Source organism: Periplaneta americana, chromosome 13 (genome assembly GCF_040183065.1).
Source record: "Periplaneta americana isolate PAMFEO1 chromosome 13, P.americana_PAMFEO1_priV1, whole genome shotgun sequence".
Classification (NCBI taxonomy): Eukaryota; Metazoa; Arthropoda; class Insecta; order Blattodea; family Blattidae; genus Periplaneta; species Periplaneta americana.
In genome coordinates this window covers 130,200,869-130,226,112 of record NC_091129.1, presented here as the reverse complement: position 1 = coordinate 130,226,112, position 25,244 = coordinate 130,200,869, and the positions used below count along the sequence as shown (strand labels likewise).

Sequence of the window (25,244 nt, the reverse complement as noted above, 5' to 3'; positions counted from 1 at the left end):
CAGGTGGGAAAATGACTCTACGACTAAGGTTTCCAGTTTCAAGGAGTGAATTTAATTTACTTTTACGGAAAAGTTCCGAAAGATAATCTATGTTTATGTCACTACAGATCACAAATTCCATATGAGATTTCTAAAGTCTTTTCTTTACAAATTCAATGTTGGCTATAAATATTAATAAATGTAAGAAATATAAATGTAGTTAGAAGTCTGATTTACATTATAAAAAGCAAGAAGTTATATTCCTCGGCAAGATTCGAACTTTCGATGTTTGGTTTTGTCGTCCAACGCATAAGCACGGACCTATTCAAGGCTTATGTTAATAACCTACAATTTAGCTGTAGCAATGTGGTGTCATAACTTGGGATTTGTTTACTTAATGTAATTAGATTTAATTTGATTAGTTTCGCAACAATTGAACTTCCTGTTATATCCTGTTATTTAAATATTTAATTTAGGGTTGATTTATGAACTCTTACTGTGCAAGATGCCCCTTATTTCAATAATTCTATATCACGTTAAATAGTCATGTCTACACTAAAGTATTATCGTCATTCCTCATTTCTCATCTTAATGGCGAACCGACGTGACATGAGACAGCGATTTATAGCTCTAGTTGAGGCTGGATATGGGGCTAGATCTGCTGGCCGTTTGGTCGGTGTTCCTGGAAGTACAGCCGCGAGGGGGTTCATCGTTATCAAAATTCAGAGGAGGTCAAAAATCGCCCTATTCCTGGGCGTCCGCGGATTTCTTCATTGGAAGAGGATGCTCTCTTATTCGAGACAGTTCGACTGGACCCCTTTCGGACTGCTAACGAAATAAGAGCAGCATCTAACTTCCCGGCTCTTCACAGACTGTGATCAGCAGGTTGAGGAACCGCGGTATTAGGAGCCGGAGGACTGCGCAAATGGAAATATTGGGGGAAGCACAAGCTGTCAACCATCTTGCCTTCGCTACCAATCGAGTGGATTTCGATTGGAGAAATGTAATTTTCTCCGAAGAAACAACCATCTCGAGTGACTACGAAGGTCCTGTCCGTGTCTATCGTGAGGATGGTCTACGACATGATCAGCGCTATGTGCACCGACGTGAAAGATCGGGGCACTTTAGCATATCGTGTTGGGGGTGGACCTGGCGTTATAGAACGCATCGATGGCCGGTTTAATGCGGGAACTTACGAGCACATTCTGGAAAATATTTTCCTTCCTTCCGTCCGAGAACGTTTTTCCGAAGGAACATTGCTGTTCCAGCAGGGTAACCATCCCGTGCACTATGCCGCAAGCATTCAAAGATGGTTTCAAAGGAGACCCGAGATCGAAATCATTAATTGGCCTCCGAAGTCACCTGATTTGAAAGTCATGAAAATTTATGGGCGGAATTGAAAAAGAGAAGGATAGTCACATATGCCCACGACGCCCTCGAAATCGAGACGAATTGTGGGATCAAGTTGTTGACACCTGGGAAGATCTCGCCGGGGATCAGAACTTATTCCACAATCTCGTGACATTCATGCCGAATCGACTTAGAGCTGTAATAGAAGCTGACGGTATGTGGACAAGATTTTAAGTTACCAGGCCTCTTTTAGTTTTTTATGATTTTTGTTTGAGGAAGAATACTTTTAACTTCCAAATAAGATTTATTTTTTTTGACGAGGTTCAGCCCACTTGTAAGACCCAAAAATTGGACATAAATTATTCCATATTTTTCAACAAATTAGATAGTAGAGGAACTCTGAACAAATTAATTACATCTCAATAAAAAAAAGTTTCACCTGGGATCGAACACGAGATGTGTCGGTTATACGGAGGAACCGACACGCTACTATATAAGCTACTGAGACAAGACAGTGACAGCAGCAGTCCAGAATGTAGATCCGATAGCAGGCATTTGCCATTCGGTACAGAGAAGCAATGATATTTTGTTACCCGAGCTAAGTTGTGAAATCGTGGCCTTAAATGGCTGTCTTCTTCGTGATCCTTATTCTGGTCCTTGTCCTTGTGGTCCTTGTAACAATTCTTGTTCTATTTTTATGGTACTTATCGTTACGTCGATATCGAGTGAACCGCGCTGTAGAACTTTAACTTCCGACGACCAAGAATCGTCTCATTCTTTTTAAGGATAACTGTACATTAATTTTAAACATTCTCAAGGGTTATAGAAATATTTTTTCAGACTCAAAATGTGATTGAAATTAATATTCAGATCGCAGTTTAAGTTTAAAAAGTGGAGTCGTCCATCTCTGAAACTAAGTCATGGAGTTGTCTGTTTTTGAAACCAAATAAAGCCATATTTAAAATGGAGTTGTCTGTTTTTGAAACCAAACGAAACCATATTTAAAGTGAAATTGTCTACTTTTGAATCTAAGTCTCTTCTAATTCTGTTTCAAAGCAAATTTACGTAAAACAGTACTTATTCTTCCACAAACCGATTATGTAAATAATCAGCCATGATGGATTCTCGATGCGTGATGGGAAAAGGTGGTACGAATGTGGGCTTCTCATCGGCTACTGAAGGAATTGTCCTACTTTGAAACCAAGTCACAGTGGAGTTGTCTACATTTTGATTCTAAAGCGCACAATTAAGTGCTATTTTCGCTCTGTTCTGTCCGTTTTTGAAGCTAAACAGTTCCAGAATCGAATTCAACATACAAAATTCTATGAGAAACAATCGATATCTCGAAATCGCAAAAAATGGAGTTGTTTAACTTTGATACTATGCTCCTCATTTGTAATACTTCATCATGGTAACTCAGAGGTGTCCATGACGTGCTTAAAAATATATTGATTACCAAGACAGTAGTTTTCTTAAAATTATAAGTACGTATCAAAAACTTTGTGCATGGTAACATGAATCAATGTTTCACGATATTTTCGTAAGTTAGAAGATGTATTCTCGCCATAGATTACCTGACATTGTCCTTACGGTTGGGGAAAACCTCGGAAAAATCCAACCAGATAATCAGCCCAAGCAGGAATCAAACCCGAGCGCAACTCCGGATCGGCAGGAAAGAGCCAACAGAGCTACACCGGCGGCTGTACATTTATTTATCTTCCACTATTTGGCGTTCAATGTTCTCTTTGAAAACTAAGGAATTATGTTTCATCAATCTCATGAAAGCATGGAAGATTATGTTTTTGCTAGAAAGCCAAACGGCTGATCAAATAGTTATTCTGTTGATAAGCGTTATCTAATCTGTTAAACATGGATTCTTCATAAGGCTGCGTCAGTCTGTATTCTTGTTTCACCACCAGTTGGCGAGAATGCAACTTCTATCTTGCGAAAATATCGTGAAACATTGATTCACGTTACTATGCACAAACTTAAAAGGCCCATAGGCGGAACTACAGGGTTGGGCAGATAAAACCGGCCCGTGTTATGACATTGATAGATTTGAAACAAACTTCAAATGGAATGAAAATAAAATGCATTTATCTTCATAATAAATGTTGGAAGTGCCCTCCATCTGCATCTAGACGTTTTAACAGGTTCATGAAAACACGTGTCAATTTCTCTTGGGTGATACTGCGGATGCAATTCCTGATATTATCCTTGAGATCATCAATGGTATGGGGATTCTGTTCGTACACTTTCCCCTTCAAGTACCCCCATAAATAAAAATCACATGTTGACAAATCTGGTGACCGCGGTGACCATAAGTTTTTGCTCACAGTCCTTTTTCAGTGAACATCTGATGAATACGGGCAAGTGACCTCTCAGATGTGTGACATGTTGCCCCATCTTGTTGAAAGAAGCAGTAATTATTCTCCTCTTGAATTTGAATTTCAAACACTTCAACACACGTGCGCAAGTTCTCCTACTCACATGAACCTGATGAGCCAATCTCGTGGTAGACTTTCGAGGACTCCTAGTCATAAATTCATTAACTCGCGCCGTAAGCTGAGGAGTCCGGACAGAAGGAGTTCTGTTCCTTGTTACATTTTTTTATGGATCCAGTCGTACGCCATTTTCGCACCAAATCTTGAATGCTGCTTTTCGCTGGTACTGAGCGAAGCGGATATTTGTCTCTGAATAATTGTTGTGTTTCCTTAATAGAGCTGGTCTGTACGTACGCCTCCACAATGAATATTCGCTCTGGTATTGAATAAGCCACGCGTATTTAAAAAACAACTCTTTACATGTGTTTAGAACGTCTGACATACAGTATAGTCAACATAATTACATTTTCAAGAAAAAAAAAAAAAGAAAAGAAATCAATACCCTACATAATTTATTTTCCAAATCATATGACATGAGATGGGGCCGGTTTTATCTGCCCAAACCTGTACATGTAGGATACGTCGAACTGGAAGTTGGACATAACTTCGTTTAGACATATCGTTCGCTGTTTTTTCCACAAACGTATAACTGTATTACGATTTTACTGATAGCTAGAGATGGTAGATTTACCGAACTATTTGACAGAAATTTAAGAACCTATATAATAATAATAATAATAATAATAATAATAATAATAATAATAATAATAATATATTATGGCAGGGACTTTCAGATAAATTAATTATATACTGTAAGTTCACAGGGCTGCTTCGAAGCTGGGTACCTGGTTCTAATGAAGTGCACAGGTAGCAATTTTAAAACCTGGGTGCATGAGATAGTTACTCTGCCTGCCATAATAAATTCACTTCAATTAAATTCCCCAATGTAAAAAAAAAATAATAAAATAAAATAAAAATTACTTATTATTTTTTTTACAAAAAACACGAAAATATCTCATAAAATACAATTTTGCTCTTATTTCGCAGAACCGCATACATTTTGCATTTTGTATTCAACGTCACATTTTATGGCGGATTACAGAACTATATTAATTCTATACTTAACATACCGGGACATCACTTTATTTTTACCAACATTTTTAACATTCACCTGGCTATACTCGGAAACACTGTTGCCCCCTTCCATTACAGGAGTTTGATGTTACTAGTGCAATATGTAAACAAATCATTTTACTAGGTATAGGAGGAGAGAAAAGTAGTTTGTCCATTTATGTTGTAGGGAAATACGATATTACGATTTTCAGTTTAATCATCACTTTTACGGAATTTATCAAAATACAGTAGAGTAGTAACATTTTCTTTTCAAAAACTCAACTTTTCAGGCGGCTATGTTCGTTATGTAATGTCTACTTTATTTAGCATATTAATTATTGATGTTATCATACAATATAGAGAGTGCATTTAAATTGAGGGGGTCATAAGTAAAGGGCTGTAAGTGCACTTAAGTTACTTTTGAGAAAATGGGGTTTAAATATTTAAGCTTTCGTAAAATCGGTGAAATTTTTTATTTAAATTTTACTGTGTGATGCGATTAAAATATCCCTTTGCCACTAAAATTTTAGATACTTTTGCTTACACTGGATACACTTAACTCATGTTATTACAAATGTCACTAGCATTCCTTTGCTTCTAGCCACCTCAATTCAAAAAAAGCTAATCTGAATTTTTAAACAAGTTGCTGAAAATGGTTGCCGTTCATTACAATGCAGGCTTCAATTCAGTACGTATATTATTAAAAACATTTTGAAGCATATTCTCTGAAATTGAATTTATCGTTTCTTCAATATAATTTTTTAGTACGATATTATTAATATAGATTCTTTCTTCTATAGAAAACGCAATCATATTTATGAAACACACTATACACTGCAGTGTTTACTTCACTGCTTGAAGACTTCGAATGCAACAGCGGCCGTAAGTTTGTGTGTCTGACGGGAGCAAGGACATTAGTGAAGGGGTGAGAGTGAAGTACATTCAGAAATGCAGGTACAATAAAAATGCAAGTAAAAATAAAATGATGTCCCTGTACTTTTAAACATAAAATTATTTATTTTGTTAGCATTTGGGCACATTTCCCCTTTATCGTTAGTGTGAAAATCTACCATCCCTACTGTTCACCAAAATGTTAATGTTTTCATGTCGGTAATGTTCGCGGAGTAGAAAGGGACGGAAAAACTATATCAGTGTACTACCACGGCCTAGTATATACAGTCACAAAGCTCAATACGTAGTAAATATGCATTCATAGATAGTTGCTAACCACTAGGATCGCTAATATCACCTCATTACAGACAATGCGAAATAGTACCGGCACAGTCTATTGTTCCTAGTACCCTCAACAACTCAAGCTTCGTGGCTGTATGTACTAGACCAGCAGTGACCAAACTGGGTATCGTGATTACATCTTGTAATCAAAGACATTCATACTGGTAAGGGGAGTTTCCTGTACATTGCTCTCTCTGTCGCTCATGTACTGAAGTTAAGCAGTGTCGGTACCATGTCGCTCTACAAACCCTCGTCTCTAGCAGGAACAGAAGGTTTCGTACAGAATGGGAAGAGGAATATTCGCTGTTCTGTCGGAGAAAATGTAATATGTTGGTTTGCTCAACGGTTCAATTAGTAATAGTATATAGAAGCGACATTACAGGGCATTACGCTGAATACACAGGCGTAACAGGTATTATTATTATTATTATTATGATTATTATTCAGCAAGTGTTACCATAATTCTACTATACGTGCCTGAATATATAGGCCTACATCTTCCCTTGAAGGATAAAATGATTACTAGGCTACGCTATATCTCCATTCTAATTTTTTTAAATCTTTTGATGACTATTATCAGTTATTTACTAGTTATTGATTAAATAATAATAATAATAATAATGATAATATTAATAACAATACTGACAGCATTACCAGTAGCAGAAGTAGTAGTAATAGTAGTAGTAGTAGTAGTAGTAGTAGTAGTAGTAATAATAATAATAATAATAATAATAATAATAATAATAATAATATAGAGAAAGTGATTAAATATTACGTGCTAGTGTAGTAATGAAACGAGCTATTAAACTCCAAGAACTGAAATCAGCCATAAATCATCGTCATGAAGAGAAAGATGACATAAATAAATGTAAGGAAGCCAGCTATCTAGTGGTGAACGGAATAGCTCGTTCTCTTAAGCCTTCCAAGGAAGAAGAGTTTTTTAAAAGCGTAATGAATAAGGTGGCTGAAATAATTTGTCCAATGAAAGTTATTAATTAATTTTGAAAAATTGCGCTTTCTTGACCAGATATCCAGAAGAGAATTCAGGAGATTTCTGATTGTGTTTATGAGGAATATTAAAAAATGCAAGAAAATTTATATATATATATATATATATATATATATATATATATACAGAATGTTTAAAAAATACGGGGCATAATTTCAGGTATTTCCCATATGTAGACAATCAAAATAGTTCATTACAATATGTGTCCGGAAATGCTTTATTTCCGAGTTATGGCCTTCACAACATTGAAATTCACCGGAACGTTTTTCTTTCCGCAGGTCGTTGCCGTCAAAGGAGACATTAAGAGGGCACTCTGACAGTTCATTCCGAGGCGAAGGTTACATTCAGTGTTGTGTAGGCGTTAGACTATGCGACATGTATTCAAATCAAGAGCTGGCAGAGATACACTTCATGTACGGTAAGGCGGACGGCAATGCTGCGCTGGCTCGTCGTTTGTACCAGGAGAGGTACCCACAGCGACAATGTCCAGATCGGAAGACATTTGTACGTCTCCATTACCGTCTGTGCGAGTATGGAAAATTTAACTCTCCTGGTTTGGGAAGGGGACGACCAAGATCTACAACTCCAGAAGTACAGGAGGAGATTCTGGAGGCTGTGAACATGACTCCTTCTATCAGCACACGAAGGGTAGCGTTGCAAGTCAATGTTCCTCATACGACTTTCTGGAGACTGTTGAAAGAGTGTCAATTGTATCCTTATCATTTGCAACTTGTACAGGCCCCATCACCAGCAGATTACCCTGCACGAGTTAGGTTCTGTCAGTGGTTCTTGCAGCAGTGTGGTGTAAATCCGAACCGAACTTTCCTGCCTTAGTATTATTTACAGATGAAGCACAGTTCACACGAGATGGCATAACAAATTTCCACAATCAGCATGTATGGGCGTATGAAAACCCACGTGCAACTGTTCCATCTCATCACCAGGTGCGGTTCTCCCTCAACATGTGGGCCGGTATCATTGGTGATCGATTAGTTGAACCCCATGTACTTGTAAACAGACTTACGGGGCAGGCGTACACAAACTTCCTGGAAAACACCATACCTCATGTTTTAGAAGACACTCCACTGATCAATCGTCAACACATTCACTTCTTTGCATGATGGCGCTCCTGCACACTTCAGTCGTACGGCTCGCCGGTACTTGGATAGGTTTCCTGATCGATGGATAGGTAGAGGTGGCCCAATTGCTTGGCCTCCACGCTCACCTGATCTGAATCCTCTCGATTTCTACTTGTGGGGCCATTTAAAATCATTGGTTTATTCGTCTCCGGTGCCTGATTTGGAATCCTTTCGGAATCGAATTGTGGCATGTTCTGAGGACATACGCAATACTCCTGGAGTTTGGGATCGTGTTCGCAGGTCAATGAGACATCGATGTGAGGTCTGTATTCAAGCAGGAGGTGGACATTTTGAACATGTTCTGTAATGACAACGACCTGCGGAAAAAAAACGTTCCGGTGAATTTCAATGTTGTGAAGGCCATAACTCGGAAATGAAGCATTTCCGGACAAATGTTGTAATGAACTATTTTGATTGTCTACATGTGGGAAATACATACCTGAAATTATGCCCCATATTTTTGAAACACCCTGTATATATATTATTGGCTCTTGATGACAGCAGTGACATTACGGATACAGCATCGCTTGCGATTTTTATTAGCAGTTTGATGAAGAACTCAATGTTAGTGCACGAGCCACCACTGGTTGTAGTTTTCATGCCATGTACTTCTCCCCCGTCTCCTTACTTCATAGTCTGTCTCTCGCGTGTAATCACTGCCGTTCGAGTTTTGGTCAGCGCTGTACTAGACTGTGGTACTACCATGCCATCAAGGAAGAAGAAAGCTACGATTCTTGCGGTAGTGCTTTGTTAAATGATATTGAAGGGAAGAAAAAGAAAAGAACGAAGTGTTGCAAGGACAGGTTGTTAAAAAGAAATATGTACTCTCATATGAATTTACTTTGAGAATTTTGTGAAAATGAACGTATTGATTAGAAATATTTTTCAAGAATGGATAGTAAAACATTCAACGGTTCAATGAACGTAGTAAGAGATAAAATTACGAAGCAGAATATGATAATCTTACTCGGGATACGAACCGATGGCGGCCTTATGTGAGGGCGGCAATGAACCTCCGAGTTCTCTAAAAGCATATGTATGTAATATGTTTCTCCAGAGTAACTGTGCTGTGGATGTCGATCCTGGTCTTTCTATGAATAAACAGGATTTTTTCAGCATATTTTCATTACATTTATACAGAGTGGAAGTGAAATAACCCTGCAGCTTTCCAGAGAGAATTGGTGATACTGGGTATAACAAAAAGTCTAATACCATATCGGTGGGAAGTTTATAGTTTTCGAAATAAAAAATGTTTTGTCCGAAAATTTTAACGTCGTCATGAATAATTACTAGGGCTAGGATTTTGATGACCTATAAATCATGAAAAAATGTCCTAAAAGCAATGCATTTATGACCTAAAAATCTTACAAAAATGCCCTTAAAAATGCTCTAAAAATTGATCTTACATAATTGGCTTAGTAGGAAAATAAGTTTTGTACTACTTAATATTTAGACTAGTAATTAAATTAAATTATAGTACCAACATTCAAGTTCATTTAATTTTACATAATTTTTCTAAGTAGTACACATTTAATTAATTATTTTACCTGAAGTAGTTTCCATGTAGTCCACCACAAGGCCACTCTTATCAGAAACTAGCAGGTATAGAGGAGTCTATATTGAAGGAGTGATTGGACTGATCCATTGTGTGGGGGTGTACTACGTTAAAATGGCAGTATTTGTGTAGAAAAACGATTAAAATATTATAAAAAATAAATGGGTATTAATGGACAAAATATGAAGAGAAAATATCAAAGGAAATAAACATTATTTTACGTTAATAAAGGGGATTTATGGCCAAAATTAAATGAAAATGCCTAAAAAATGACCGAATAAAACAAAAAATGCTCCTATGAGTTGAAAGAGGCAAAAAAACTGCAAAAAATGCCCTAACAAATATGTCTTAAAACACTTAGTTTATCACATAACACATATTTATGGTGGTATTCATAGACATTTCGCAGCACGCGCTACGAGCGTACTAAGCTAGCCCCGGCTATCCACCGGTTACTAGTACAGAATTCAAATCATATCCTATCGCTAACACTGGTTTATGAATACGAAAAATGCTGATAATCCACCGAAAGCCCGCGCTAAAAATGTCTATGAATACGGCCCATAAATACTAAAACAGCTATGTTTCTGGCTTACTAGAAAAAAGATACAATTTCATCAAAATCCTAGCCCTAATAATTACTATTCATAGGATCTTGAGTTCTATGACTACCAATAGATAATGTAATAACAATTTTTTTTTCTTTTGTCGTATTTCGATAGAAAGGACGGTTTTCGCGTAAATTAAATAAAAAAGAATGACAAATTTGTTGCCTGACAAACAAGACTAGAAGTGACGACACTAATCAGCTGTTATCAACTTCCTTTCGATACGGTAGGTTAATCAAGGTCGTCTTGTTCCAGTATTAGCCTATGCAGAGTCCGTGGATATCCAGAGTACCGCAATTCTTAGCGCCGGCAAATGCCGACTCGGCCAGCAGTCGCTATCATTTGGCCTGGAAAAATAAATCTTTGTCTAATCTTTTCAGTGGCAAGATGCTGCTCCAAAACAGTTATCAAAATTAGGAATTGCGGTTTTGGCCTCCACAGGAAGCTGACCACAATATAATCTTTTCGGCTGCGAGAATGTTTTCATAAAAATTGTAATTAATGAACTTTAGTCACATTAAGTATCTGACAATTTGCTAGTAGAATCACAGTCTAGTATATACAGTCGCGAAGCTTGGGGTGATTTTTTGCATTTCTCGCGATAGTTGCTAGCTGCTTGGAGCGCTGTGTGCACTGCCATGGTGATCTAATACAGGCCGTAAGGCAGACCATGTGACTCGCTTAACCCGATCACGAAGGGCGGCGTTTCAACCATATAAATTAATTGGAATGCATAAAAAGTAACATATATTTCTCTAAAATGTAGTGCAATTGCATTAATAAAATTTAAAACAATGATTAGGAGACACTTTAGACATAATTCCTTGCGAGTTAAGGTGTAATATTATTTTTGGTGTGAAAATTACGTTGTTCGTATGTGTAATAGACCTACCTGCCTTTATTTCGATTAAATATTGCGAAATTATTGTACATTCATTTATGCACGATTCAATAATTTTCAGTTGCACCGCACAAATATTTAGATATGTTGAAATTATAGGTTATGTTTACTGTCCCAGTTGCCCCTTTCTGTCTAATTTCAGTGGTCTCCAATGCCCTGCCATTCATATGGAAATATTATAGGTTATGTTTACTATATCTTATATTCCTAAATTCGCAATTATACATTATAATTAAGCATAATGTCATGTATGATACTCCGCACATTCAATTTGTCTGTATTTTAATACTACAATTGAGTACTGAATTATTGTGTTTATCTACTACCTAAGAAACGAAGTAACAATCGTACGTTCACTAATTTCACAAGAGTGGTATGATAAATTTTCTGTCTTTATCAAGGAAGGTAGATGTGCTATATTAAAATCACAATATAAATTCTTTTTTATTAAACCTCAAAATAGCTTCCATTCTAAACTTGAAATGTTGATGCGAAAAGATTATGTTAACATGTAAAATTCTCTTCACATTAAAATAACACAGTTTTGTAATTATTTCTGCAACATATTATGCAACAAGAAGTAAATGGAACTTTTGGACACATTACACTAAATAAAACTTAGCAATGATACGCAATAAAGTTAGGCCTATAATATAATATTTCACTGAGCTCCATACACTGAAATAGAAAACCCGAACATACATTACGGCCTGGTCTAGATCGAAAAGGCATTGACTGTGCCGTATTTCGCATTGTTGTGAAAAGTTGTGTAAACTGTGAAATGTTCGTTATCGGTTGTAATAAATGTAAATGGCTAAAATACAATAATTTGAGTAATAATATGGGACAAGGAGACGTTTGTTGCACTATAAATTCTAAGAAAAAGAGGTCAGAGTTATCCTTCCGAAAGATCCAGGAAGGTGAGTTTATAAAATATAATATATACTTTATGAAAATAATATATAAACCTTATGTATTTCGTATTTCAATAGTGGAAGGAAGGTGTTAATTTTTCAAAAGAACACGATATCAAAAGTACAATACATTTTATCGTCTGCTAGGGAAAGAGTCTATGGTGAGGCGATAGTAGCGATCCTGGTGGCTAGCAACTATCTATGGATGCGTATTTGAACTGTCTATGTTTGCATATTTAGTAAGTATTGAGCTTCGCAACTGTATATACTAAACTGTGGTAGAATCGTGTTCAGACCGAGATACATACGCCTCCATTATTCTCTTTAGGGCCTACATGCTTGCTGTATTTAAACACTTATTATTAGGCTTCGTATTCCAGCTACCTAAAGATTGAAGTAAAAGACACACTGAGTATATAGTACGCCGAACACAGATGATGTAACAGATACGGATATAAACAAACACATCGTCGCTGTGTGTTCGTGGGGTACAGTCAACTCCCGACATTCTGAAGCTATACTAGTAAACACATGCTTGAGCCGTGATGTTCATTTTCGTCTTGATCTTTGCAATGAATAATAACGTGCATTCATAATTTACGGAACTTGAACATATGCGGATGACACTTGAAATGATTTTATATTGCAAGAAATTCTTTCAATAGCACATGACGTCTTTGGTGCATGATGTAGTACAAGATACTCGTATTCCTATTGTCTGATATTTTTTCACGTTTCATTAGGATATTGCATCTCGCTCATCACTGAAAACCCACTAATTTTCTATGTACTTTTCTAGAAATTTCTTAAAATGGAGATTATGTAATTTATTAATTGGGATGTTGGCAATGAACATCATGGTAGGCTACACAAATCCATGCTAAACGTCGAGTTGATATCTTCATAATTTTGAGATTGTGATGGTACTGTTTTTTTTTTTATTACGTTCAACACACTTTCTGTGCCTTTTGGTACTGCAGTGTCTTTCAGTGCACTGTTTTTGTCACGTTTACGTTTATATGTAATGTTGTCTATATTAACAGTAAAAATATTAGTTCAAATATCCTTAACTATGGCCCGCAATATTACACGCTCTGCAATGAACCTTCAATCAGCCACAAAGGTGTAGTTATTTAAATAGCCCTAATACGACTAGCAAGAGCAATGATCGATAAGGTTACTCACTATGGCTGCGTCCCGATTTTCACTTTCTAGAGCAGGCCTGCACAAGATTTGCGCTCTCCGAGCCGGCTCACAGCTCATGAGCGGAATGCAGATATTAGCTGCGCTCTGTATAAGGGTGGACTGGAAGAAGGGGTGATCTCGTACAAAATATACACAAAAGGAAGTACTATTACGAGTGTTTATGAAATGAATTCCCGTTCAGTGTTTGAAAAACTATCTTGCACTTATATTAATTAATAAAGAAATATTTATTTTACAGAAATAATAGAAATTCTATAGCTACTTAAATGTACAATACCATTTTGTTATATTTTTATTTATCAGTACATGAAAATGAGGTTTTATGCTGTTGGCAGCTGAAAGGAACAGTAGCCTACTGATCGTAATGAAACATCAGTTACAGATGTTCGATGTCTGCCTTTATTAAAGTTGATTACAGAAAACAGTTGCTCACAAATATAAATGTTGAGCCAAACATAGCAATCACTTTCACAGCCAGCCTGTGTAGTAGTGGATATTATTACTAATGTTAAGTCTTACAAAACTCAACCAGGCTAGTAGTATTATTCAAACGATCTTTAGCCCTTAGGCCACATTGAAGATCAATAAGTTCGAGCTGTAAATCGTTAAATGTTAAATGTTATGTTCCGTCTTTTAGATTCCTCCATACTGTACTGTAGCAGTAGATAAGCAACGTGAAACAGTTACTGAGAATTTGCCTACACACTGCACTCCACTAGATAAATGAGTGGTCGTTTCCCTCTCCTCTACGTGTAGCAAGTCTATGTCATTCTGACGTATCTTTCTCTCCATTTCGGCGAGCGGTAAACACCGCTCTCCCGCTCAGAAGGAGCGCGCGCGCTTGTTGAGCGCTGTTTGTGCAGGCCTGCTCTAGAGGAAGAGGGCAGAGGATCCGTAACTATTTTGTATATGAAAGTTCCTATATCTGCGCTATGACGTCACATAGTTTGAATCGGGCAACTTCCAGTTTATAGATAAGCCGAAAACTAATCGACTAAGGTATTTTTAAACTTGGTTCAACATGTGAAAGTCATATACAGGGACATCATTTTATTTTTACTTCAATTTTTATTGTACCTGAGTTTTTTAATGTACTTCACTCCCATCCCCTCTACTAGTAAACTTACAATCGTTCTCCACACAGAACCAAGGCCGCGTATGCAGTACTGAGTTAGTGAGTATAATACGTTCCAGAAATATGTTCACGTTTTCCAGTGACGAAAGGGCTTTCAATATTGAATCATATTTTCGCACAGGTACTGTCGTCCGTTTGCCTACGTCGCATCCTGGTTTCCCCCCACCTGCCTCTGTTCGCCCCTCTGTAAAGTCTAGTAGCTGGGCTGTCTTAGCTCTTTTCTAAAAACATTAATTTCTGTTAGGAATTGGACGTCTACATAATATTATACAGCTGTCTGAAATAACTTAAATAAAAGGACCTCGTTAAGTAATTAACTGCCACGTGATTTTCCTCTTTTCTACGACCCTGCGACAAAATCACTGGACGGACAGTAGATAGTATGTCTGAGTAATTTTATCTTTTCGGATCGGGCAGAAGTGAAGATTCAATTTACAATACGTAAGGTACTCTTTTATAGACTAGGTACAGAATTATTTCAACATGAGTTACTAGTACGAAGGACGAAACTGGTAATTGGAATTAGGTACAATAGTCTATAGTGCGATAATATGCACAAAAGAACTGAAGCCTGTATCGAAATGAACGGCCACCATTTTCAAAAATGTGTTTAAATATCCACATTATGATTATTTTTCAATTTAACTTCATTCTCTATATTGTACGCTAATGTGCTGTAACACTACAATATACACTGCATAATTAATACGTCCGAATGGATAGCTCAGTTCGTGAGTAAAAACACTAAGGGCCGTATTCATAGACATTCTTAGCGCGGGCTTCCGGTGGATGATCAGCGAACTAACGTTTTTCATAAACCAGTGTTAGCGATATGCTATGCTATGAATCCCGTACAAGTAACCAATCGATAGCCGGGGCTAGTTTAGCACGCTCGTAGCGCGGGCTAGCGAAATGTCTATGAATAGCACCCGCAGTGTTAATACAGTACTGTATTTTGGTTAAACAAAAGCCTAATGAAAATTATCAAAGTCAAAATTGCGATATTTCCTAGTTTACATAAATGGATGAACTACTTTTCTTCCCTCCTATACCTAGTAAAGTGATTTGTCTGTGTTTTACAAAAGTATCATCGAACTCCAGTCGTGGAAAGGGGAGCAAGAGGTGTTTCCGGTTCTAGGCCTTTAATCGAAAGATATAGCCAGGTTAATATTGAAAATGTTAGTAAAAATAAAATGATGTCCCTGTATATTCCTAACTTATTTTTACAAGAAACGTTTTTGGAAATGTTCCTTGATTTGTTTTAATATTGCAGTTAATAACTGTTTCCATGTATTGTGGGTCCCTATCACCACGGCATGGCGCGTCCTCAGGTTGCGGATAGAGGAGACGGCCTCCAGATATGGAGGGTAGCTGCGAATATATTGAATAAGCAGTCGTGGACAGCCGATAAGGGGTGGTCCTCCAGCTTGGGGGTTGGGCGAAGGGCTAACAACCCATCACCGTAAAAAAACAGCTTGTTACGTATCCCTATAATAAGCCTCGGAATAGGACTGATTCTCTGGCACGACCACAGCAAAGGAATAAGGATTTGAGATTTGGCACTTGGAACGTAACTAGTCTTTATAGAACAGGAGGGGTAACATTAGTAGCAAAAGAACTAGCTAGATATAGAATAGACTTCGTAGGAGTACAAGAGGTTAGGTTAGATGGGAATGGCATATCACAAATAGGAGATTACTTGTTGTATTTTGGGGAAGGAAACAATAATCTTTGAGATGGGCAGGGCATGTAGCACGTATGGGCGAATCCAGAAATGCATATAGAGTGTTAGTTGGGAGACCGGAGGGAAAAAGACCTTTAGGGAGGCCGAGACGTAGATGGGAGGATAATATTAAAATGGATTTGAGGGAGGTGGGGTATGATGATAGCGGGCTTATGTGAGGGCGGCAATGAACCTTCGGGTTCCTTAAAAGCCATTTGTAAGTAAGTAAGTTAATAACTGTGTAATATAGGATAATAATTACGTTCGTTGAATGTTGTTACTAGAAGGCGGATGTGTGTGCGGTTAGAAAACGAAACAGGTTAGACGCGACACGAGCAGTAGCAATACAGTCCATGCATACTCAACTTGAGGGACACCGCACACAGATCCACCCTCTAGTTATTACATACAGTGATTATGTAACACTGCATATGATCATCGTGTGTTTCTCAGGTGGCCTGTCAGGAGACCTCGATTGCATGGTCCAGGGATGTCCTCTTGGACCTCGAAGACAACGAAGCCCGTTCGGAGAATAACGACAAAGCGTGCTGGGGCTCTCTGGCTGCGGACACGGACGAAGTCTGCAATGTGCGTGAGCGATTATACGAAGCCAATACCATATACCGCCACGTGACCGGATGCTACTGCGCGTTCTACACGAATGGAGTATTATTCAATCCTGAAGTGAAAATGCGCATTGTCACTTGCATCAAGAATGGAGACATGAACTTCCTCTTCCCCTGCATCCTGGTATGTGCTTGCATTCTTCTTCAACGTGATGTAATTAAATAGAGTTGAAAAGTTGCCTACGTCCCATTTTTGATGACATTAAAGGACAGAATAGAACGGAAGCGAATGGTTCTCAGGAATGCGAACGATGCTCAATCAAGTTCTCTTGGATATTTACGTCTCTCCGTCGTACTTCCACAAATTCTACATAATCATGTTATCATCTCCTCAAGATGAAGTGTCACTTGTTGCAATGTAGTACTGTAACTTGTTCCCGGTAAGACTGTAGAATAGGCTTAAATGTAGTTAATTCAGAAGTAAGAGTATTTTAATTTATTCGGAAGTAATTTTAGATGGGATTAGAGTCAAGAATAGTTGATTCGGAAGTAATTTCTGGTAAGCTGGAGTCAATAGTAGTTGATTTGGAAATAATTTGAGATAAGTTGTAGTCAAGAATAGTTGATTCGGAAGTAATTTTAGATAAGTTGGAGTCAAGCGTAGTTGATTCGGAAGTAATTTTAGATAAGTTGGAGTCAAGCGTAGTTGATTCGGAAGTAATTTCTGATAAGCTGGAGTCAAGAGTAGTTGATTCGGAAGTAATTTCTGATAAGTTGGAGTCAAGCGTAGTTGATTCGGAAGTAATTTCTGATAAGTTGGAGCCAAGCGGAGTTGATTCGGAAGTAATTTTAGATAAGTTGGAGTCAAGCGTAGTTGATTCGTAAGTAATTTTAGATAAGTTGGAGTCTAGCGTAGTTGATTCGGAAGTAATTTCTGATAAGTTGGAGTCAAGCGTAGTTGATTCGGAAGTAATTTTAGATAAGTTGGAGTCACGCGTAGTTGATTCGGAAGTAATTTCTGATAAGTTGGAATCAAGAGTAGTTAATTCGGAAGTAATTTCTGATAAGTTGGAGTCAAGCGTAGTTGATTCGGAAGTAATTTCTGATAAGTTGTAGTCAAGAATAGTTGATTCGGAAGTAATTTTAGATAAGTTGGAGTCAAGCGTAGTTGATTCGGAAGTAATTTTAGATAAGTTGGAGTCAAGCGTAGTTGATTCGGAAGTAATTTCTGATAAGTTGGAGTCAAGCGTAGTTGATTCGGAAGTAATTTCTGATAAGTTGGAGTCAAGCGTAGTTGATTCGGAAGTAATTTCTGATAAGTTGGAATCAAGAGTAGTTAATTCGGAAGTAATTTCTGATAAGTTGGAGTCAAGCGTAGTTGATTCGGAAGTAATTTCTGATAAGTTGTAGTCAAGAATAGTTGATTCGGAAGTAATTTTAGATAAGTTGGAGTCAAGCGTAGTTGATTCGGAAGTAATTTCTGATAAGTTGGAGTCAAGCGTAGTTGATTCGGAAGTAATTTCTGATAAGTTGGAGTCAAGCGTAGTTGATTCGGAAGTAATTTCTGATAAGTTGGAGTCAAGCGTAGTTGATTCGGAAGTAATTTTAGATAAGTTGGAGTCACGCGTAGTTGATTCGGAAGTAATTTCTGATAAGTTGGAGTCAAGCGTAGTTGATTCGGAAATAATTTTAGATAAGTTGGAGTCAAGCGTAGTTGATTCGGAAGTAATTTCTGATAAGTTGGAGTCAATAGTAGTTGATTCGGAAGTAATTTTAGATAAGTTGGAGTCAAGCGTAGTTGATTTGGAAGTAATTTCTGGTAAGTTGGAGTCAATAGCAGTTGATTTGGAAATAATTTGAGATGAACTGAAAGTCAAGAATAGCCTATTTTAATTTATTCGGAAGTAATTTTAGATGGCATTAGAGTCAAGAATAGTTAATTGGGAAGTAATTTTAGATAAGTTGGAGTCAAGAGTAGTTGATTCGGAAATAATTTTAGGTGAAATGAGAGTCAAGAGTTTTTTAATTTATTCGGAAGTAATTTTAGATGGCATTAGAGTCAAGAATAATTGATTCGGAAGTAATTTCTGTCACTTTACTCTATTTTATTACAAAACTTTCATTTTAACTTCTTACTGAATATAATATAATACAATTCTTACTAAATAAAATAGTTGAGTTATTTTAATTTTAGCTATATTATTTTTCCTTCTTAGTAATAATTTATTAATCTCTGTAGTGTATACATGCTAAATTTTCCCTCCGAACACTGCTTTCACTCATACCGGAGTTATATTCACAGCAAACAGAACATAATATTGTTTCCTGAATATTTATCTAAAATGCTGCGTGTTTTATAGTAATGTTATTATTTTAAGACAATTTTATTTCTGTGATTTATACTTTAAATTGCCTTTATATATGTTGTTTCTTTTAATTACAAATGCTTATGTTCTAATAATAATAATAATAATTGTTAAAATTATCTTTTAAACAGTAATGTTTTGTACAACTCTTTATAGGCCTAAGAAAATGTTATGTTTATGCACCTGAGAGACGATATTACATTACATTCTGGCCAACATAATACTCCGTGTCCCGCTTAGAGGGATCGAGAAATAAGCGCTAATTTAAAGTATAAATAGTGTTTCATAACATAACTTTTTGCATAACTTGATGTAAAAACAGTCCGAGTTTCGGAGAATGGTCAGTGCAACTCGATGTGTGCGCCTCGAGCTACCCTGAAGACATTCAAAAGGTACTCAACCTTCTGCCAAGTGTTCCATAACATTTGTGGGGTGATTAGCTCAGCTGCATTTATAATGCGTTGTCTCAGTTTTTCCGAAGTGTCAACTGTACCACGTTGGTACACAACACTTTTCACAAAGCCCCAGAGAAAGGGCAATGGGCGTCAAGTCGGGTGACCTAGGTGGCCAAGCAAGGGTTTTCCTTTTCCGATCAACCTATTGCGAAAGTTTGCATTCAAGAAGCCACGCACTGTTCCATAGTAATGGGCTGGAGCCCCATGTTGCTGAAAAACCGATTCTGGGGGAGTTGACCAACAACAAAAGTTCTGCAACATGTCCAGATACACATTCCCTTTGATTGTCGCCTCGATGAAGAAGAATGGTCCAATGACGGAATGTTCTACTGAATGGCGCCAAGCTTGTTTCCACGATAAACGTTAGTGCGCATGCGCATGAACATGCAACTGTTTTTAAAAACCATTGGTGCATGTACTTGGAAAGTTTCTGTATCTTATCACATGTAAATCACAACGATATCTTCATCTGATTTTAAATGGTGAGCATTTATTTCCCGATCGTTTACGTTTGTCCTTCAGGCGAAAGCTTATTTATTAAGTAGCAGTACCCGTGCGCTCCGCTGCACCTGTTAGAAATAAATATAAAGTAATTACATAATTAAAATAGGACGTTTGATCCAGGGAACATTCGTGTTTGATAGAAGGATAAATCGTTTAATATGTTAATTAATTTAAATTGTATTAAATAATTAAAATGCGATCATTTTGGTCCAGAGAGCACTCATTTGGTGCAATGACAATTCCTTTAACACGTTTCTTATTTGTTATTACATGCAACCATAGTTTAATGAAGATTGATATATCATTTAGTTTTAATGTGTATACTTCATATTACTTGCTATATGTTTCCATTGAATTATGGTAGTAACTTAATTTTAACCCTTGTTTTCTACGTCTTCAGTAAATGGCGCTTGGCCCACCATGGTTCTGAACCCTTCAAATAACTTAAATAGTGATACAGCATAAACAGTGATATGAAATTATATTTCTTTCTTTCGAAAATGTAAGAATTCACGATCTCCTATGTATCATTGCCCTGGAATGAATAAATGTGTTTTTTCTTCCTACTCAAAAATTTTATATTTTGCACATAGGAGTTACTGCAGGAACAACAACGCTATAATCTGAGGCGGCGGTGAAAATGTATTGTATTGCTATTTTAAAAGTCTTGTATATCCTTAAATTTCACTCAGAGGTTACTGTAATAACATTATAGAATTATGTCCATCTAGAGAAACTACACTTTCCAAAGGTGAAATAATAATTAAATAATTAATTAGCTTTCGATATTACTTCATACAAACACAAAAACATTCTCTGTAGGCTATGTTTAATAACTTTCGATTGTTGTTGTCCAAGGCCCCTTATAGACGAAGTCATTTGTTTTTATTTCAATACAGCGCCTTAGATGGCGTTGTTATTGTAATTTTAAAACTCATTTATCTAATTAAATATCGGTCCTATCAAAATTTTGTATAGAATAAAACTTATCGGAAATCATTTTTAAAGAAACTTTTGTTATGTAACATTTTTCATGAAAATGAATAATAAGGGAGATATTTCGATTTATTTAATTCAGGCCTCCTTTTAACCCCCCCCCCCTTTTAAATAAAGTATTTTGAGTGTCGTATAGCCTAAAATCTAAGTTACAACGAACTTAATTAAATTCCAATGTTCATATAAATTGGTTCAGCCATTATCGCGTGAAAAGGTAACAAACATCCAGACAGACAGATATACAAACAAAAATTTCAAAAAAAGCGATTTTCTGTTTCAGGATGGTTAATTATACATGTTAACACCAATTATTTTTGAAAATCGAAAATTACCAGAAAAAGTTTGGCTACAGATTTATTATTAGTATAGATGTATTTACTCGGCCTATATTGCGAAATCTCCTAATCATATGTGTATGATGGGAGAGGACTACCTCGCCGGCTGTTTTATCCTGTGTGCACGTAACTTCAGAGTTTGTGTGTCTCAACTTCGAAGTCTAATAATAAGTAAACAGCTTAAAAGGCAGCGTTTCAATTCAACAGCGTAAATCCGTATAAATGAACAATTTCAGTACAGTCAAATACACACTGAAATCACAGGCCGAAAGTAGGCAGGCAAACAGGAAGAAGTATAAAACAGACTCTGGCAGAGAAAAAGAACAGTAACAGCACAGTCTACTATATACAGTCACGAAGCTTGGGGTGATTTTTTGCATTTGTCGCGATAGTTGCTAGCCGCTTGGAGCGCTGTGAGTACTAGGAACAATAGACTGTGCCACAGCCATCGTGATCTAATACACGCCGTAAGGCAGACCATGTAACTCGCTTAACCCGATCACGAAGGGCGGCTTTTCAGCTATATAAATTAGTTGGAACGCATAAACAGTAACATATGTTTCTCTAAAATGTAGTGTAATTCCATTAATAAAATTTAAAACAATGATTATGAGACACTTCAGACATAATTCACTTGCGAGTTAAGATGTAATATTATTTTTGGTGTGAAAATTACGTTGTTCGTATGTGTAATACCTGCCTTTATTTCGATTAAATATTGCGAAATTCTTATATATTCATTTATGCACGATTCAATAATTTTCAATTGCACCGCACGGATATTTAGATATGTTGAAATTATAGGTTATGTTTACTGTACCAGTTGTCCCTTTCTGTCTAAATTTAGTGATCTACAATGCCTTGCCATTCATATGAAAATTATAGGTTATGTTTACTATATTTAACTTATATTCCTAAATTCGCAATTATACATTATAATTAAACATAATGTCATGTATGACACCCGTCACATTCTATTTGTCTGTATTTTAATACTACAATTGTGTACTGAATTATTGTATTTATCTACTACCTAAGAGACGAAGTAACACAATCGTACGTACACTAATTTCATAGGAGTGGTATGGTAAATTTTCTGTCTACAATTAAGGAAGGTAGATGTGCTAAATTAAAATCACAATATAAATTCGTTTTTATTGAACCTCAAAATAGCTTCCATCTAAACTTAAAATGTTGATGCGAATAGATTATGTTAACACGTAACATTCTCTTCACATTAAAATAACACAGTTTTGTAATTATTTCTGCAACATATTATGCAACAAGAAGTAAACGGAACTTTCGGACACATTACACTAAATAAAACTTAGCAATGATACGCAATAAAGTTAGGCCTATAATAAAATATTTCACTGAGCTACATACACTGAAACAGAAAACCCGAACTTACATTACGGCCTGGTCTAGATCGAAAACGCATTGTCTGTGCCGTATTTCGCTTTGTTGTGAAAAGTTGTGTAAACCACAGAACAACAAAATAACTGTGAAATGTTCGTTATCGGTTGTAATAACTGTAAATGACTAAATACAATAATTTTAATAATAATATGGGACAAGGAGACGTTTGTGGTTCTATAAATATTGTAAGAAAAAGAGGTCAGATTTATCCTTCTTCCGAAAGATCCAGGAAGGTGACTTTATAAAATAATATAATATATGCTTTATGAAAATAATATATAAACCTTATGTGTTTCATATTTCAAAAGTGGAAGAAAGGTGTTAATTTTTTCAAAAGAATACGATATCGAAAGTACAATACATTTTATAGTCTGCTGGGGAAAGGGTCTGTGATGAGGCGATAGTAGCGATCCTGGTGGTGAGCAACTACAGGGACATCATTTTATTTTTACTTGCATTTTTATTGTACCTGCATTTTTGCATGTACTTCACTCCCACCCCTTCACTAATGTCCTTGCTCCCGTCAGACACACAAACTTACGGCCGCTGTTGCATTCGAAGTCTTCAAGCAGTGAAGTAAACACTGCAGTGTATAGTGTGTTTCAGAAATATGGTTGCGTTTTCTATAGAAGAAAGAACCTATATTGATAATATCGTACTAAAAATTATATTGAAGAAACGATAAATTCAATTTCAGAAGATATGATTCAAAATGTTTTTAATAATATGCGTAAAGAATTGAAGCCTGCATTGTAATGAACGGCAACCATTTTCAGCAACTTGTTTAAAAATTCATATTAGCTTATTCTGAATTGAGGTGGCTAGAAGCAAAGGAATGCTAGTGACATTTGTAATAACATGAGTTAAGTGCATCCAGTGTAAGCTAAAGTATCTAAAATTTTAGTGGCAAAGGGATATTTTAATCGCATCACACATTAAAATTTAAATAAAAATGTCACCGGTTTTACGAAAGCTTAAATATTTAAACCCCATTTTCTCAAAAGTAACTTAAGTGCACTTACAGCCCTTTACTTATGACCCCCTCAATTTAAATGCACTCTCTATATTGTATGTTAACATCAATAATTAATATGCTAAATAAAGTAGACATTACATAACGAACATAGCCGCCTGAAAAGTTGAGTTTTTAGAAAAAAAATGTTACTACTCTACTGTATTTTGATAAATTCCGTAAAAGTGATAATCAAACTGAAAATCGTAATATCGTATTTCCCTACAACATAAATAGATACACTACTTTTCTCTCCTCCTATAGCTAGTAAAATGATTTGTTTACATATTGCACTAGTAACATCAAACTCCTGTAATGGAAGGAGGCAACAGTGTTTCCGAGTATAGCCAGGTTAATGTTAAAAATGTTGGTAAAAATAAAGTGATGTCCCTGTATCTATGGATGCGTATTTCAACTGTCTATGTTTGCATATTTAGTAAGTACTGAGCTTCGTGACTGTGTATAGTAGACTGTGGTAATAGCTTACTAAGGCCCAATTGTATAAAACTCCCTGACTAAAGATCAACTTTGATCGAAGATCGAAAAGTAAACGGAGTTCAGACACTTCTTCTATTGTATAAAACTTTTCTGCGATCAAATTACCTTGGTTCAAATGCAATCTAAGTTCACGTGAAAAGGATTTGGCAACATCGCATAAACATGTGAAATACGTGATGCGCGGACCATGTTATACAGGTTTGTTCAGTGTTGCCAATCTAGCGACTTTAACTCTTTTTCAACAACAATTTCTTTTAACTTTTATATTGCTTAAATAGGGATTTAGTGACCTTTTTAGCACCCCATAGTGACAAAATTTAATCTTTCTTTGTTGATAATGAGAAATCTAGCGACTTTACAACTACTTTTTCGCGACTTTCCGTATTACACTCTGTTGGAGACACTGGTTTTTTTTTTCAATGTAAATAATGGCGGACAATAAGAAGAAGGTTGACTGTTCTCCAAGTTATCATGTTATGGTGTTTGATACTGCTAAACATAATAAAGCTTTATAAAATGACAATTTTCGTTTAGTAATACAGTTAATTGAACATTTATGAATGTACCTATCATATCCATTAATAATTAATGGTTGTTATAAACATAATATAATTATAGGTTATGTTATTTGATACTGCTGAACACGATAGAGCCTTATAAAATATAAGAATGTTCGTGTATTAAGGCAAGAAATTGAAAGAAATATATATAAATGTACCTAACATATCTATTAATATTAATAATAATGGATATTTTATTTGCACAATCTGTCACTCGTATATTTCAAACAGGAAAGAAATAACTGAACTTGGATCATCTAACTTAATCGGAGAAATTTCTTCGG

The 25,244-nt window shown here is 36.2% G+C and overlaps 1 protein-coding gene across 2 annotated transcripts in view; it reads left to right on the top strand.

Annotated features, from left to right (window-relative positions):
* The window catches only part of LOC138712442 (calcitonin gene-related peptide type 1 receptor-like), a 241,196-nt gene that overhangs the window by 154,694 nt on the left and 61,258 nt on the right, over positions 1-25,244 (top strand). For both annotated transcript variants that reach the window (XM_069844263.1, XM_069844262.1), the window contains exon 2: positions 16,703-16,999. In XM_069844263.1, the coding sequence (XP_069700364.1) occupies positions 16,940-16,999 (60 nt within the window). In that variant the 5' untranslated portion in view covers positions 16,703-16,939. The remainder of the gene's footprint in view (positions 1-16,702; positions 17,000-25,244) is intronic.